The sequence below is a fragment of the Podarcis cretensis genome (genome assembly GCF_951804945.1).
Source record: "Podarcis cretensis genome assembly, chromosome: 13".
NCBI classification, from domain to species: domain Eukaryota; kingdom Metazoa; phylum Chordata; class Lepidosauria; order Squamata; family Lacertidae; genus Podarcis; species Podarcis cretensis.
This window is the reverse complement of record NC_137182.1, coordinates 32,870,255-32,884,168: the sequence shown is the minus strand read 5'-3', so window position 1 is coordinate 32,884,168 and position 13,914 is coordinate 32,870,255. Positions and strand designations below refer to the sequence as shown.

General features: G+C 43.2%; 1 protein-coding gene across 6 annotated transcripts in view; it reads left to right on the top strand.

Annotated features, from left to right (window-relative positions):
- The window catches only part of LOC307201422 (putative serine/threonine-protein kinase SBK3), a 28,583-nt gene extending 14,949 nt beyond the window's left edge, over positions 1-13,634 (top strand). For 5 of the 6 annotated variants that reach the window (XM_079950627.1, XM_079950628.1, XM_079950629.1 and 2 more), the window contains 3 exons: positions 6,837-7,034; positions 9,176-9,378; positions 10,035-13,634. In XM_079950627.1, coding sequence (XP_079806753.1) covers positions 6,837-7,034; positions 9,176-9,378; positions 10,035-10,817 — 1,184 coding nt within the window. In that variant the 3' untranslated portion in view covers positions 10,818-13,634. Of the gene's footprint in view, positions 1-2,488; positions 3,350-6,836; positions 7,035-9,175; positions 9,379-10,034 lie in introns of those variants that run through there. The other variant, XM_079950630.1, reaches the window with a different exon arrangement.
- The last annotated feature ends 280 nt before the right edge of the window (positions 13,635-13,914 follow it).

Sequence of the window (13,914 nt, the reverse complement as noted above, 5' to 3'; positions counted from 1 at the left end):
AGTTTATCCAGTCATTACAGTTTTTTCTGTGGAAAGTCCCAGCAGACTTAAATTGTGAAGGGGAAAGGGAACCTCAAACTGGAAAAATTACATGTGATGCAATTATGACTCTTCCCTCTTAATAATTTTTTCTGGTTAGTCTACTACTCCTGGAAAACTGCTGCCCTAGGCAGCCATCTGTGTTACCTATAGGGTTGGAGCAGTCTTTGTTTATTGAGCGGTGTGAAGAAGTCAGGGCTCCTAACTTCAGTGGTGGGAAGGTTGGTTCTACTTGCTCATTGGTGAAGGGGAAAGCATGCTGTGCAACTCAGTGGTATTCTAGTCATTATTATTAGTTTTGTGTTCCAGTGAGCCTTGGTACTGAAACACCAGGCAAGGTTCTGGTGAGTCCTGGATGATAGTAAGCCCGGATCAGATTCAATACTTGGTTAAAAAGCAAGGTGGATTAAAAAGAGCAATCCATGGCAATAGATTTTTCAGAATCATTTACAGACCTATCAGGCAGTTTGCTTGCACTCCCCCCGCCCAGTGGCCATATATTTTCCCTGTGGGCTTCAGAGCTGGGCCCACTGAGTGTGAGATTCTGTCTCAGCAGGAGCTCTAATATCGCTGTGCAAGGGCAACCTGGCACCCAATACCCTATCAGCAATTTCTCACAAGGAAAGAGCAAACACCTGCCCAGGTCTGCAGGGCATTCCCTTCCCTCCTCCTGCACCATGTTTGCTGAGTGAAACTGAAGCTAGTGCCCTATTGAGATCTGCACTGTCTATCACTATCAGTTTCTTAAAGAGAGAAAGCTAAGCAAGGTTTAACTTCTAAAACCAGAGGTGGTGGGTATTCAAGCCGAGCTGAACTCCCTTCTTGATTTATAGGTGTGAATGGGCTGCTCAGAGGTGAGAGAAAGGCTCTCAGCAAATTCCTGGCTTACAGCTTGTTTATTTCCTTTTCCCCCCTACCCTTATCTGTGTAGCTCAGGGCACAGTACTGTACTTAGTTGTGAAGCACCCACCACACAGCACAACTTAGAGTGAAAGACAACCCAAGATCACCCAGTCAGTTTTAATGCTGACTGGAGATTTAATGTCCTCAGGCCACCTATAGCTTTCTAGCCACTACTTACAATGTTGCTACCCTAGTTACAATTTTTATGGTATTGATTGCAAGGTGGACTACCAGAGCTGAGGTCCTAGCTTGGAAAATTTTTGACTCAGGATTCCATGGCTGTGCACAGACACACATAATCTGAGCAGTGTAAAAGTACACTCAAAGCATTATATGCAATATAATCTCTCCCTATATCCATTTCATGGGAAACCTGTACTTCAGGTATGCAGCAAAGGCCAAATTTGCAAAGCCCTGGTTGACTGAATTCCCTTTCCGGAATATTTTTCAGCTGCTTTTAAAAAATGTTTTTGACAGAATAAATATGCAAGAGAGGCTAGTGGTGGGGAACACAGAACACAGACTGTCCGAAGCATGGCAAGAGAGGGCAGAGAACAGGAAAAGCCCATCACCATTTGATTTAGAGGCTGGACATGTGTCATTTGAAGGGCAAAGGCAAAGAGAAGCAGATCTCAGAAGGAAAAAAAAGAAGGAACCTGCTTATCTTTCTAGCAGTGCATAATAATGTAGCAGTGCTCTGTCAAGGAACATATGAAATAATAAAAGTGTCTGAATATATGTCCAGAGTGTCTTTTAATGACTTCTTAACAGCCCAGGTTTATTCCCATATATATTATGACTTCCAGGAAATTTGAGTCCCTTCTGTTTTTAGAATTTAATAACAGATCAATTCCCCCAAAATTACAATGCTTCTTTGCGACCACATTCCATTAATGATAGCTTAAAATGTATGCCACCCACCGAAGGAGTATTTTGGCATTTGAATATTAGAGGTTGCTGCTGCTGTATTCTTAGGGTTCAAATTGTTCAGTGCTTTCAGGCACCAATCAGCAGTTGGGGGAGTGGTGCAGGAAAGAAAACTTACTCCTTACTTTAAAGAAAACAAAAGAGATTATTGTGGACTTTAGGAAATGTAAATTGAATATTCAGCCAGTGCGTGGAACAGGTCTCAGTGTTTCAATTTCTGGGAATGGAGTTGAGAGATGACCTAACCTGGGGAGAAAACAGCAAAGACCTTATGAAGAGAGCACAGCAGAGGTTATATTTTCTGAGAATCCTCCAGAAAAACAATCTCTCAGATGGCATTTACCATTGTACTGTGGAGAGTGTATTAACTTATGGTCTGTGTGTGTGATTTGGGAGCTGCATGACCTGGGAAAATATAATGCTGTCCAGGATTGTAAAGACTGCAGAGAGAATAATTGGGTGCACTCTTCCCACCTTAGATCAAATCTATGCTGTCAGGTGCCATAAGAAAGCTGCAGAGATAGCGCAGGATAGTGCACCCCCCGGAAATGATCTCTTTCAGCTTCTGCCTTCTGGAAGAAGGACAGGGTTATAAAGACTAGGACTAGCCGCCTGAGAAACAGTTTCTACCCAAATGCAATTCTGGTTTTAAACGCAGTATAAGGAGTCTCTATAGGGGTATATTGTATTTAAAATGGGGGTTTCAGAGTTTTTAGGGGGTTTTGAATGTCTTATGTAGATTTTTCAATTTCATTGTTCCGTATGGGACAATGACAATAAAGATATCATATTGTATCGTAGGCGGTGCAGTAATCGATGGTACCCAGCAAAGCATTGCCAAAAACATTTTTTTAAAAAACAACAACCCAAAACAATCCTGCCAACAGAAAGAGTTTCAGTACATCCCCAGTTGGGTAACATTTCCCCCCCTTACTACACTGTCTGTGGATCAAGAAAATCCAACTTAAATTGGGGGTGGGGGAGCACAGGCTGCCACTTGAATGAGAATGTCATCATGTGAATGAAGCGAAAAACATACACACAATGGGATGCATCATATCCAGTTTAAACTGCTGTGTTCACCATCTTTCTGCTATGAGTCACACCAGACTGCTCCATGAACAACTTCTCCATAGCTTCAAAAACAACAGTGAATTATATACTGGAAGATGAAGAAGAGTTTGGCTGTGAAGGATAAGGTGATTACTTAAGGGAGGGTTTTCTATGCCATATATGGTTTCTTGGCTGTTGATGAGTTAGCAGCAAATCCCTGTGCGATGCATGCCCATGCCAATGTGTTTTACGGTGCCTAATATGCAAACTGACTCACCGCTGTCTCTCCCATGTTTATCCTCCTAAACAACGTATTCACCAGAAAGCTGGGGAGAAAACACTTCACCCCGCTGATTGATGAACCTCCCCTCTATTTTCTAAAAGGTGCTCGTTGTTCCTAGTTGCTATCTCATGATGACCAACAACTGTGAGTATCTAGTGCACTGGCCCCCAAATGGGCCTGCTGTTTGTGTGCCTTTGGTCTCATGAGAAGCATCCCTGAAATGAGGGGGCCAGGCTTCTACCCAGAACACCTAGTTGCCCCAAATACTTTCTGTTTAAGTTTAAATTTATGATAGACAGCTTTTATTAAAAGAATGAGGCCTTGCCCACCACCTTGCAAGCCATAACTTTTCAAACTCCTGACCTGAATCTCTCAGCTTGCTCATGATTCCTGCTGGTTTAGGGTGGATCGGAAACTAGCCCCTTATCATACTTAACGTGTGTGTGTGTGTATCTGCTTTATTTAGTAATCTTGTAATTATGTTTTATTATATTTTTAACCTTCTGTTTGCTGCTTGAGCTTTTTAAAAGGGAAATAATGATGAAAACATTTTAAATCAACAAACTAAATGACTGGCGGAGTGGGACACCCAGAGACCGCAAAAGCATAGCTGCAATAACTGTGAGCATGATAGGGGCTTTAGCGGGGCAAGAGTAAGGCAATTTATTTAAAGGTCTTAAATATAAGCAGGTAAAAGCTTCTAAACTTAGCGGAAAACACCTGTATTTAACTCACACATATTTGGTAATGATGATTCAGCGGCACAGATATTTGATTTCGGGTTATAAGAGCTTACTCTAATGATGTTAACTGTGGAACCGGCACTTTACAAACACCACATAATATTCATTATTCACCTATGAGAAATCAGTATTTTAGTGCAGCAGCACCCATTCTCCAGAACTCCCAGAAAATTAATATTGGTCAGGTGCCATCTTTGTACTGTTTTCAATGTCTGCTAAAAACTGTTTTTAGGCAAGTCTACCCAGACGTACTTTTATTATTTACATTTGTTTTTTAAACTGGTTTTATTGACATTTTAATAATTTTATTATGTCTACTGTTTTTAAAGTCTGTTTTTATTGCTATTTTAATTCATATTTTATATAATTTCATGGAAACTGTTAGATATATTGATTAAGCAACACATAAGTTTTGCTAAATAAATAAAGGAAAGAACTGAACGTACTGTTTTGAAGAAAATTTTTGAAAATCAAAAGATAAACGGCTAAATATGCAAAATTTGTACAATTTTTTAAAAAAAACTGAATAGAAGCCACTATTCATAAAATGTGTTGAATATTTAGATTGGCACAAAAACTAATGAAAAATATTTTAAAGGTTTTGAACTATGACAGTTGTGGGGGGGGGGATAAGAAGGATCTTGGGCTGCTGGGAGCTCAAATATTAGAAAATAATAGTCTCCAGTGAGAGAAAACCAAACCCAGGTAAGATATAGCTCTGAAATTTCCCATTGTGTGGGATAGCGGGGGAAAAACACATTTCATTCAAAAAACCAAAACTCTAAAGCTGATTTGAATTTGTGTGCAAGTTTAGCATGTCGTTAAACTTTCAGAATTCCGATTAGAAATTTCAAAATGCTCAAATTTCAGTTTTAAACCCAGCTGTTGAAAACCTCTAAAAGCTGGCCACTAAATCTTTTTATTATTCTCATTGGTAAACCTTTTAAAACAAAATTTGTTTTCAGCTTAAAAATAAGCAGTTTGTAAATCTGTTCATTCAAACATGGTAGTAAGCGCTGCTCCAGGTGTTCATTTTGTTATTACCCTTTTCTACAACAAAACGGTCCTATGTTCCAATGTTTTTCTCATCAGGGGGCAGCAGAAGCAACTTCCATTTTATTCCTGTAGTTTTGTTGGTGCTATTTAAGTAATTTTCCTATGTGAAATTGCATGTGCTCAGAATATTCCCCCTCCTCCCCCTCCTCCTCCTCCTCCTCCTTCTTCAAGTCAGTGTTAGCAAACTCCTTTTGTTTATTTTTTCACTCTATATCATATCAGGAATGCAAAAGCAGATGTAAAGTATAGAATAGCTGGGAAGGGGAAATGTTAAATGTGTGTGTGCTTCGTATTCGTAATCGAATGAATACCTACGGCTGTCTAAAAAGCACAGAGGAAGGTGGGGGCTTAAGACCATAACACAAGGGTCAGATTACCTAGCACTGCTTTTACCTTTCTTATTGCGGTCCCAGAGCAACAGAGCTTTGCATTCAACACAGCACCCCCACCCCGGCCAGTTTTCCCTAGGCACTGCTCTGACTCCCTGAGAAAGTCTTTCTGGGATCTCAAACTGCAGAGTCATCTGCTAACACACAGGCAAGCGGCATGTAGGGAATGTCCTCCCGTGGTGCGCAGGATGGTGGAAGGATGCCTCTGGCCTGGCGCTGCTCCAGTTCCCAGCCTGCTGCTATATTGGCTCCCTGCTCCCGTTGGTTATCTAACAACCCCCCCCCCCCCGCCCGCTGCCTCTTCTCCTAAGTGCATACTTCCCTGAGTGCCATCCTTCGATAATAAGAGATTCAGGAAGCAAACCTGAATCGCGCCTCATTAAAATCAGGGGCAACTGCACCAAAACCTTCCCTCATTGGGCTGTGCAGGATAAAGTGTTCAGTTTTTGAACAGAAGGCAGGAGGAAGAACCTCAGCCTAAGCTTTAAGAGAGCCCTGTGTCCTGCACTGCACAGGGGAGAATTTGAAGGGCTGCTCATTCAAAGCTGTGTTTAAAAAAGATAAATAAGAGAACATGAACAATAAAGTTATCCACCAACACTAACTGGACAGCAGATGGGAAGCCAGACATACAGTTCACATTTTCCTTCGCTGTGGTGAGACGTATTTTACAGTCTATTTAAATAAATAGTGATTGACACTAAATTTGCAGCCATACTTATGCACGTCTTACGGAAATGCGTCCTCTCCTCACCTCTTTTTTGTGGTTCATTTTCTCTTATTTGATGATGGGTAAGTGGCATAGCTTGCTGCTGCTTCACCTCCTTTTTTATCTCACAGCAAGACCAGATGCCATTTCTCCCCAAGAAAGCCAAGTCAAAGTCCTCGACAGTTTCTTACCTCAGGCAACTGTGATGTCTGCTGTCTTTCACCTAAGTTAATTAAGTGCAGGATTCCCCACCTTCTGTGCTCTTGCAAAAATAAATAAATGAGCCCAGCCAAACGGAGAGGAAAGGGGACCTCTCCCCATACTCTGCTGTTGATGCTGAAGGTTAGCCATCATAGAATCATGGGATGGGGTCATAGAATTGTATAGTTGGAAGGAACACCGAGGGTCATCTAGTCCAACCCCGTGATGCAGGAATCTCAACTAAAGCATCCATGACAGGTGGCCATCCAACCTCTGCTTAAAAACCTCCAGTAGAGAGTCCGCCACCCTCCAAGGGAGCTTGTTCCATTGTCAAACTGCTCTTACCATTAGAAAGTTCTTCCTACTGATTATCCTGACTCTCCTTTCTTGTAACTTGCAGCCATTGGTACAGGTTACAACCCTCCAGAGTAGGAGAAAACAAACTTTCTCCATCTTCCAATGGAATTTAGAAGACTACATGTGGATTACAGAGAGTGTTTTAAAAAATTATCATTCCTTCTTTCTCTCCACAGGCTCTATTCTTGAGCAGAATACCACCTCAACTGAGGCTCTGGAAGATATTGAAGACAATGAGGAGCTCATAGAACAGCTCATGTGCATCACCTCGGACAGCTTACCCCAGCTAGAAGTAGAGGAGAAATACGACATAGCCAAGGAGCTAGGCAGTGGCTCCTATGGACATGTTCTGCACATCCAGCATCGTGAGAGAGGTGAGAGTGTGAAAAGGGCAAATTCCTTGCTAGGGATCATTAGGAAAGTGACTGATAATCAAACAGCCAATACCGTAATGCTGTTACACAGATCTGTAGCATGACCACTTGAAATACAGTCTACTATTCTGTTCATCTCACCTGGAAAAGGTTCAGAAAAGAGTAACCAAAATGATCAAGAGGATGGAACAACTCCCCTATGAGGAATGACTATAACATTTGAGGCCTTTTTGTTTAGTGAACAAGCGGGGAAATAAGAGGTGTACAGTTGTACCTTGTAAGTTGAACGGAATCAGTTCTGGAAGTCCATTTGACTTCCAAAACGTTTGGAAACCAAAGCGCAGCTTCTGATTGGCTGCAGGAAGGTCCTGCAGCCAATTGGAAGCCGCAGGAGGCCCGTTGGACGTTCGGGTTCCAAAGAATGTTCGCAAACTGGAACACTCGCTTCTGGGTTTGCGGTGTTCAGGAGCCAAAACGTCTGAGTACCAAGGCATTCGGGATCCAAAGTACAACAGTATACAGTTTATGCACTGGGTGAAGGACATTTTTGTCCCTGTCTCATTATGTTGTAACTTGGGGACATCCAATGAAGCTGAGTGTTGGAAGATTCAGGACAGACAAAAGAGAGTTCATAGCACATAGCACAGAAAAGAGAGTTCAGCACATAGTTAACTTGTAGAATTCACTCCCACAGAATGTCAAAATGGCCACCAATTTCAATGGCTTTAAAAGAGGATTAGAAAAATTCTTGGAGAATAAGTTTATCTAGTTTACTAGTCATTTTCTGCCTCCATTGTCTGAGTCAGGATGCCTCTAAATATCAGTTGCTGGGAATCACAAGTGGGAATAATGTTATTGAATGGGCTTCCTATGAGCATCTGGTTGCATCTGTGATAACAGAGTGTTGAACTCGATGGAGCTTTGGACAAATACAGCAGGTTCTTCTGATGTTCATAAGGGCCACACCAGCCCACAGGAGGCAATGTGCTGTTACAGCTGGGGACCAAAGTCTGTTAGTGAATATTAGAAGCTAATAAACCGTAGTATTTGGATATTATTTGGGATACAAAGGGAAAATGCAAGCTGCAGAACTGTGCCAGACAAGGAATTCATGGGTTAGTTTATGCAAACCACATTGGCTGAACAATGTGGAAAGAAGTGCTGAGCCATTAAGGGCCACAGGCAATGCAAAAGAACTGCCCTTCTCTTTGCTCCTCACCCCCAGTGAGAATTAGGGGAGGGGTATAATATCACAGGAAAATTTGTCCTTTTAGAAAGCTAAAGGTTTGTTGGGAAGGAGTAGGCCAGAATTCCATGGGCTGCTATGGAGGAAAGCAGGAACACGATAAGTAAAAGTTGCTGCGGGAAATGGGATGTTAACCAGATTAGAGTGTGGTCTTGTCTTGAGATTGACCCTAGTCTTGAAGAGAACCTACCCTCTAGTACTGCAAACATGCCCTGGGGCTAACGCTTGACTTAAGACCTGCCTGGAGCTGGCTTTGCTGCAGCTCAGCCCAAGCTGCCCCACTGCCCTCTTCTAGTTCACTAAATCCTGTAATTAATTAGCTGTGTCATCCCAGGAGTGTGGGCAGCTGCCAGCCAGCAGGTGCTGTGTTGGCGATGCCAAGTGCCTGCAGCAGTCCAAGTAGCAAGCTAGCCAGCCTCACAGCTGTAAGAAGAAGAAGGAAGGAGGTAACCATTTGCACATAAATGTAGAAGAGTATGTCACTGAACAACAGATTCAATCCGAGTCCCAAACCCAGGTTAGGGACAGATTATTTTTTCTGTTACCCAGATGAAAGATCTTCCTCACCATTTGAAACTAGCTTTGCAGTGCCCCCTGCTGGGGAGACAATGGTATGCAGCAGTTAATTTCTGAAAACAAGTGTGTTGCCAGAGTTTGAATTGCCCTCCAGAGCTTCTCACCTGAGTGTTCCTTCTCCCAATCCAAGGATGATCAGCTTCTAAGGGCTTACAGGTTAGCCGCTGTGTGAACTGTGTTTTCGAGGTACAATGCCTGGTGCGTGCAGGTATCAAGTACTAAACAGAAGATTTATGTGTGACATGGGCACTACTTTTGGTGCTGTGGCACCCAGGCACCCTCTAATGTCCAGCCGCTGACATTTTGTTGTTGTTTGCAGGAACATCGATGGCTCTGAAGCTGATGTCCAAGGAGCGGACAGGGAGGCACGAGTTCCTGCGGGAATACTGTATTGCTCTCTGCCTCTCCTCACACCGCGCCCTTCTCCGAACCACTGGCATTGCTTTTGAGACATCTACACATTATGGCTTTGCACAGGAGCTGGCACCAGCTGGTGACCTTTGTGCCATCCTGAATTCAGGGGTACGAAGTGGGATGGAAACTTTGTGGGGCCTACAAATGGGAGAGTCTCAGCACAGGTGGGAAAGTAGGATTTATTTTGTGTATAGGGAAAGATTAAACATGCAAGCAATTGTAATCTAAAACTCAGAGTGAGCCTGCAGCATAGCTCCAGCTTCCTCCTGGCTCTAGTATGAATGACTGAAACACACCCTAGCACATTGTTGCCAAAACCTGGATCTCCGGCTGTTTTCACCATCCCTGACCACTGGTCCTGTTAGCTAGGGAGACACACGTTTGGGAAACATTGCAGCCTAGCATATTAATTAAATGCTGGTTCAACTGGCCACCTTTTTGTTCTTTAAAGTGCCACAGTACCTTTCCCCATTTTTATGTTTATCCTTTGCCTTCAGTGCTCTAGTGTTAAGCAGCTGATGATAATATAGCAAAACTGTTCTAAGGATTGGGGGGGGGGGAGGTGTCTAGGTGACATCATAGGTACCACTAGCCAGGCAATTACATCTACAGTTAGCTTCTTTCAATGAAAGGTCCATTTGCACTTGACTCAGCGATGGTGCCAAACTGGTCCCATTCCTATGAAAGATGGAGGCTGGAGGGCAATCCTTTTCAAGAGGTACTGCTCATCTTTACCCCCTGCTCTCTTTTCTCTTTCTCAACAGGAGGGCCTTCCTGAGGTACAGGTGAAGCGGTGTGCAGCCCAACTGGCCGAGGCGTTGGATTTCATGCATGGCAAAGGCTTGGTGCACCGGGACATAAAGCTGGACAATGTGATGCTTTTTGACAAAGAGTGTCGTCAGGTGAAACTGGGAGACTTTGGCCTCACACGAGTGGAAGGCACACAAGTGGCTGCTATGTCTGGCACTCTGCCCTACTCCCCACCTGAATTGTGCCTTTTGGAAGGCACCGAGACTTTGGCTCTAGACCCCAGTCTGGATGTCTGGGCCTTTGGCGTGCTACTGTTCTGTATTTGTACAGGTTGCTTCCCTTGGGATGTGGCCATGAGCCCTGACCCTCAGTTTGAGGAATTTGGCATCTGGCAGAACCGCACGGTGCCAGGGGAGGCTCCAGCCCTGTGGAGAGGCTTTACCACCCATCTCTTGGGTCTGTTCCGCCGCCTAATGGCCATTGACCCTAACCGCCGCATTCCTGCTGTTGAAGTGCACAAGTACTTAGCTCTGCCTTGGCGGGTGGACAGCTGTGGAGGGACACAGAGTCCTCAAGATGAACCTCTGAATACAATGGATTCAGGTGCCTTCCTCAATGACCCTATTGGGGGCAATACTAACCTGGGCAATAGATCTCAGGAGAATTGTCCAGGGGAAATACTGCCTGAGCTAATTCTCTGTGAGAAAACCCACACCATTCAGAATGGTCATAGCCCTGGAAGCAATCCCAGTCCACAGGAAGCCTCATGGCTAACTGAGCCTGGGCTCCAGCCCTGATTTTAGATAATCCTCTTCCATGAACATGCTGAAATGAGTTGAAAGACCCAAGTGAGGGAAATAAGACTTAGCAGTAGTTTGTTCAGCATAATGCCATCTCTGCTATTGGTCAGGTTGGATAGAACTAGCTAGTCAGTAATGGGTGATCTACTCCCTGCCAGAGAGATAGTGTGTAGTTGGGTAGCAATGGTATCAGCAGAACAGCCTTTATTTCAATAGCAGGAACATCACTAGAGAAGATAACGGTTGCTTCCTCTTTAGCTGGATTAGCTGGAGATGCCTTCCTTTGTTCACTTACTTTTTGTGGAGCATCTAGGCAATGTCATTATTAAGGTGTTGCAGTCCAGAATTTTCTGTATCATCTCACCATGATTTTTTTTTAGACAATTATGACAATTTTAAAGAAATAAAATATGATCGCTGGACCAGCCTGCCCATGAGGAACAGGCAGAGTTCTGTTCCAGCTTCTCACAGCTCCTATACCTTTAAAACAGCGATGGCTAACTCACAGGCCGGATCAGGACCACCAGGCCTTCAAGTCCACAACCTGATTTGGAAATCTCGCCTGCTCTTTAAGGAGCAGATGGGGCACTTAAATCTCCAGATTGAGGCATAAAATTCCTCTTCCTTCTCTTTAGATCCACCTATGGAGAGATAAAAGATCCCTCTGGCATCCCTTTAGAGGGGATATCTAGAGAGCAGTCATGGGAATCATTTCTCCCTGATCTTAATGCTCAACACCACAGTGCTGAGACTGGAGATTATCCCTCTACCTGATATGTAAGAGTAAAAGGCAACATGCCCATCCCTCAGTCCAGTCCTAGGGTGGGGAAATGCTGAGTTTTAATCTTAAAGAGCAAGCAGAAGGCTCATATTCAGCCTTAGCACTGTGATGGCTAGCATTAAGATCAGAGAGAAGTATAGGATAGGTTTTAGTGGGTAGGAGAGGATATATTAATTGCACTTTATCCCTCTAGGCCATGTGTATGGGGTGAAAAGAGTTTTAAAATCCCACCCCAAACTGAACAATTAAAAGAATAGGAATTAGACTGTAAAACCTTATTTTTAGCAAGTCCAGCTATGAAGTAAGTTGGCTCTCCTTTCTTACCCTGCTCAATAAAGATTGCGCAACAACTCGGAAAGTAAATTAAAAACTATAGCTTGTTTACTTATAATCTAGCATTAGTTCAAGCAATGGTAGCAGTAAAAACTATGCAAGCAAAATACATTTGTAGTATAAACATCTTCAGTTATGCACCTAAAGCTGGAGTAAGTAGAGGCATATCTGCATCCATGGCTGTCAAAGGGAGAGAGAGGAACAGGAAGTACTGCATGCTCCTTCCTCTCCAGGAGAGGGGGGGGGGGGGATGACATAACACAGAGCCCTCGCTGCCAATTTTAATTTGGTGGTCTGAGTATCTATCAGCAATACAGCTCTGTGGACATAGCCCCTTCTCTTGCTAACTCAGCAAGAATATGTGTTTGTTAGGTTTTGCTGCTATCTCCCACAAGATTCCCATGGTTGCTATTTAGAGCTCCAGCACTAGAGTAGTGTGGATGGAAATGCTGTCCTTAACTTCACATAGTCCAAAAACAGCTGTAGGTTCTTCTTTGTCAAGAGGATTTTTAAAGCAGTGTCAGTGAACAGCTTGGCTTTTTTTACTTATGGCAGGCTACACTGAAGGCTACAGGGAGATGAAACATATCCCTATAAATTTAAGGCTTAAAGTTTCAGCAGTTCCTCTTTTCAGATCTTGTTTTGCCCCCTGATTAGGGGATTGGTGCTAAATAACCTATTAATTGCCTCTTTAATTTACCATTCAGAATTACCCAAATGTCAGTTTCTGTTATTGCTTTAATTACTAGTTTCCTTCTGTTATATTTATTCCCACTCTCCAAATAGTGCTGTTTCACCAGTAAAGAAAAGAAAAGAGATCAGTAATCAAAACATCTTTCCTCAGAAACAGAAATTGTCAGTGGAGCAATTCTGAGAGACTATTCACGGGGTGGGATGTGGGTGGCGCTGTGGGTTAAACCACAGAGCCTAGGACTTGCCGATCAGAAGGTCGGCGGTTCGAATCCCTGCAATGGGGTGAGCTCCTGTTGCTCGGTCCCTGCTCCTGCTAACCTAGCAGTTCGAAAGCACGTCAAAGTGCAAGTAGATAAATGGGTACCGCTGCGGCGGGAAGGTAAATGGCATTTCCGTGCGCTGCTCTGGTTCACCAGAAGTGGCTTAGTCATGCTGGCCACATGACCCGGAAGCTGTACGCCGGCTCCCTCGGCCAATAAAGCGAGATGAGCGCCGCAACCCCAGAGTCGGCCACGACTGGACCTAATAGTCAGGGGTCCCTTTACCTTTACCTTATTCACGGGGTGATCATTCATCTCCCAGGTGCAATTAATAGGAAGCAATTGAACAAGCTGAACTGCAAGTAACAAACTTTTAACTGAATGGGACTTTCTTGGGGGTAAATATTATATGAGGATCTTGGCCACAAAGGAAGGGTGTTGCTGCATGATATAGTGCTATATTAATATGCTGGAAACTCCATTTTAATTACCCTTTCAACTATTTAGAGAAAAAGCAATACGTCAGCTGTACCAAAGGACTTTAAAAGCAAAGAAACCAGAATGCTTTATGTTTCCAGCAGACCAAGACCTGAGAGTAAATATATGGATTTTTTTTAAATATGGTGAATGCAGGAAAAAATGGTTTGGCTTGTTAAAATAATGAATTATACAGGATATTATATGTATATTTATTGTACTGTACTGTATGGTTGATGAAATTTCTGTAATAAAATTGTTGCCAAGAAAGGCGGCTTAATTCTATGATGCTTCTGCACACTCAAGTGTAATGCAGTGTTTGTGTAGGTTAGACCTCAGAGTTTGTGTACATTACACACAAGCAGGAAAATATTTGACAATAATGCTATCCATGATATAACATTCTTTCATTTACATAGAAATAGGACACATCCGAGTAAACAAAAACGTTATGTGGGAACAAGATTTAGCAGTGTTTGTGTCTGTATGTGAACTCTCTTGGTTTCTCTGGTCAAGACTCCATTAAGCTTGCCTACATCTTTTCACAACT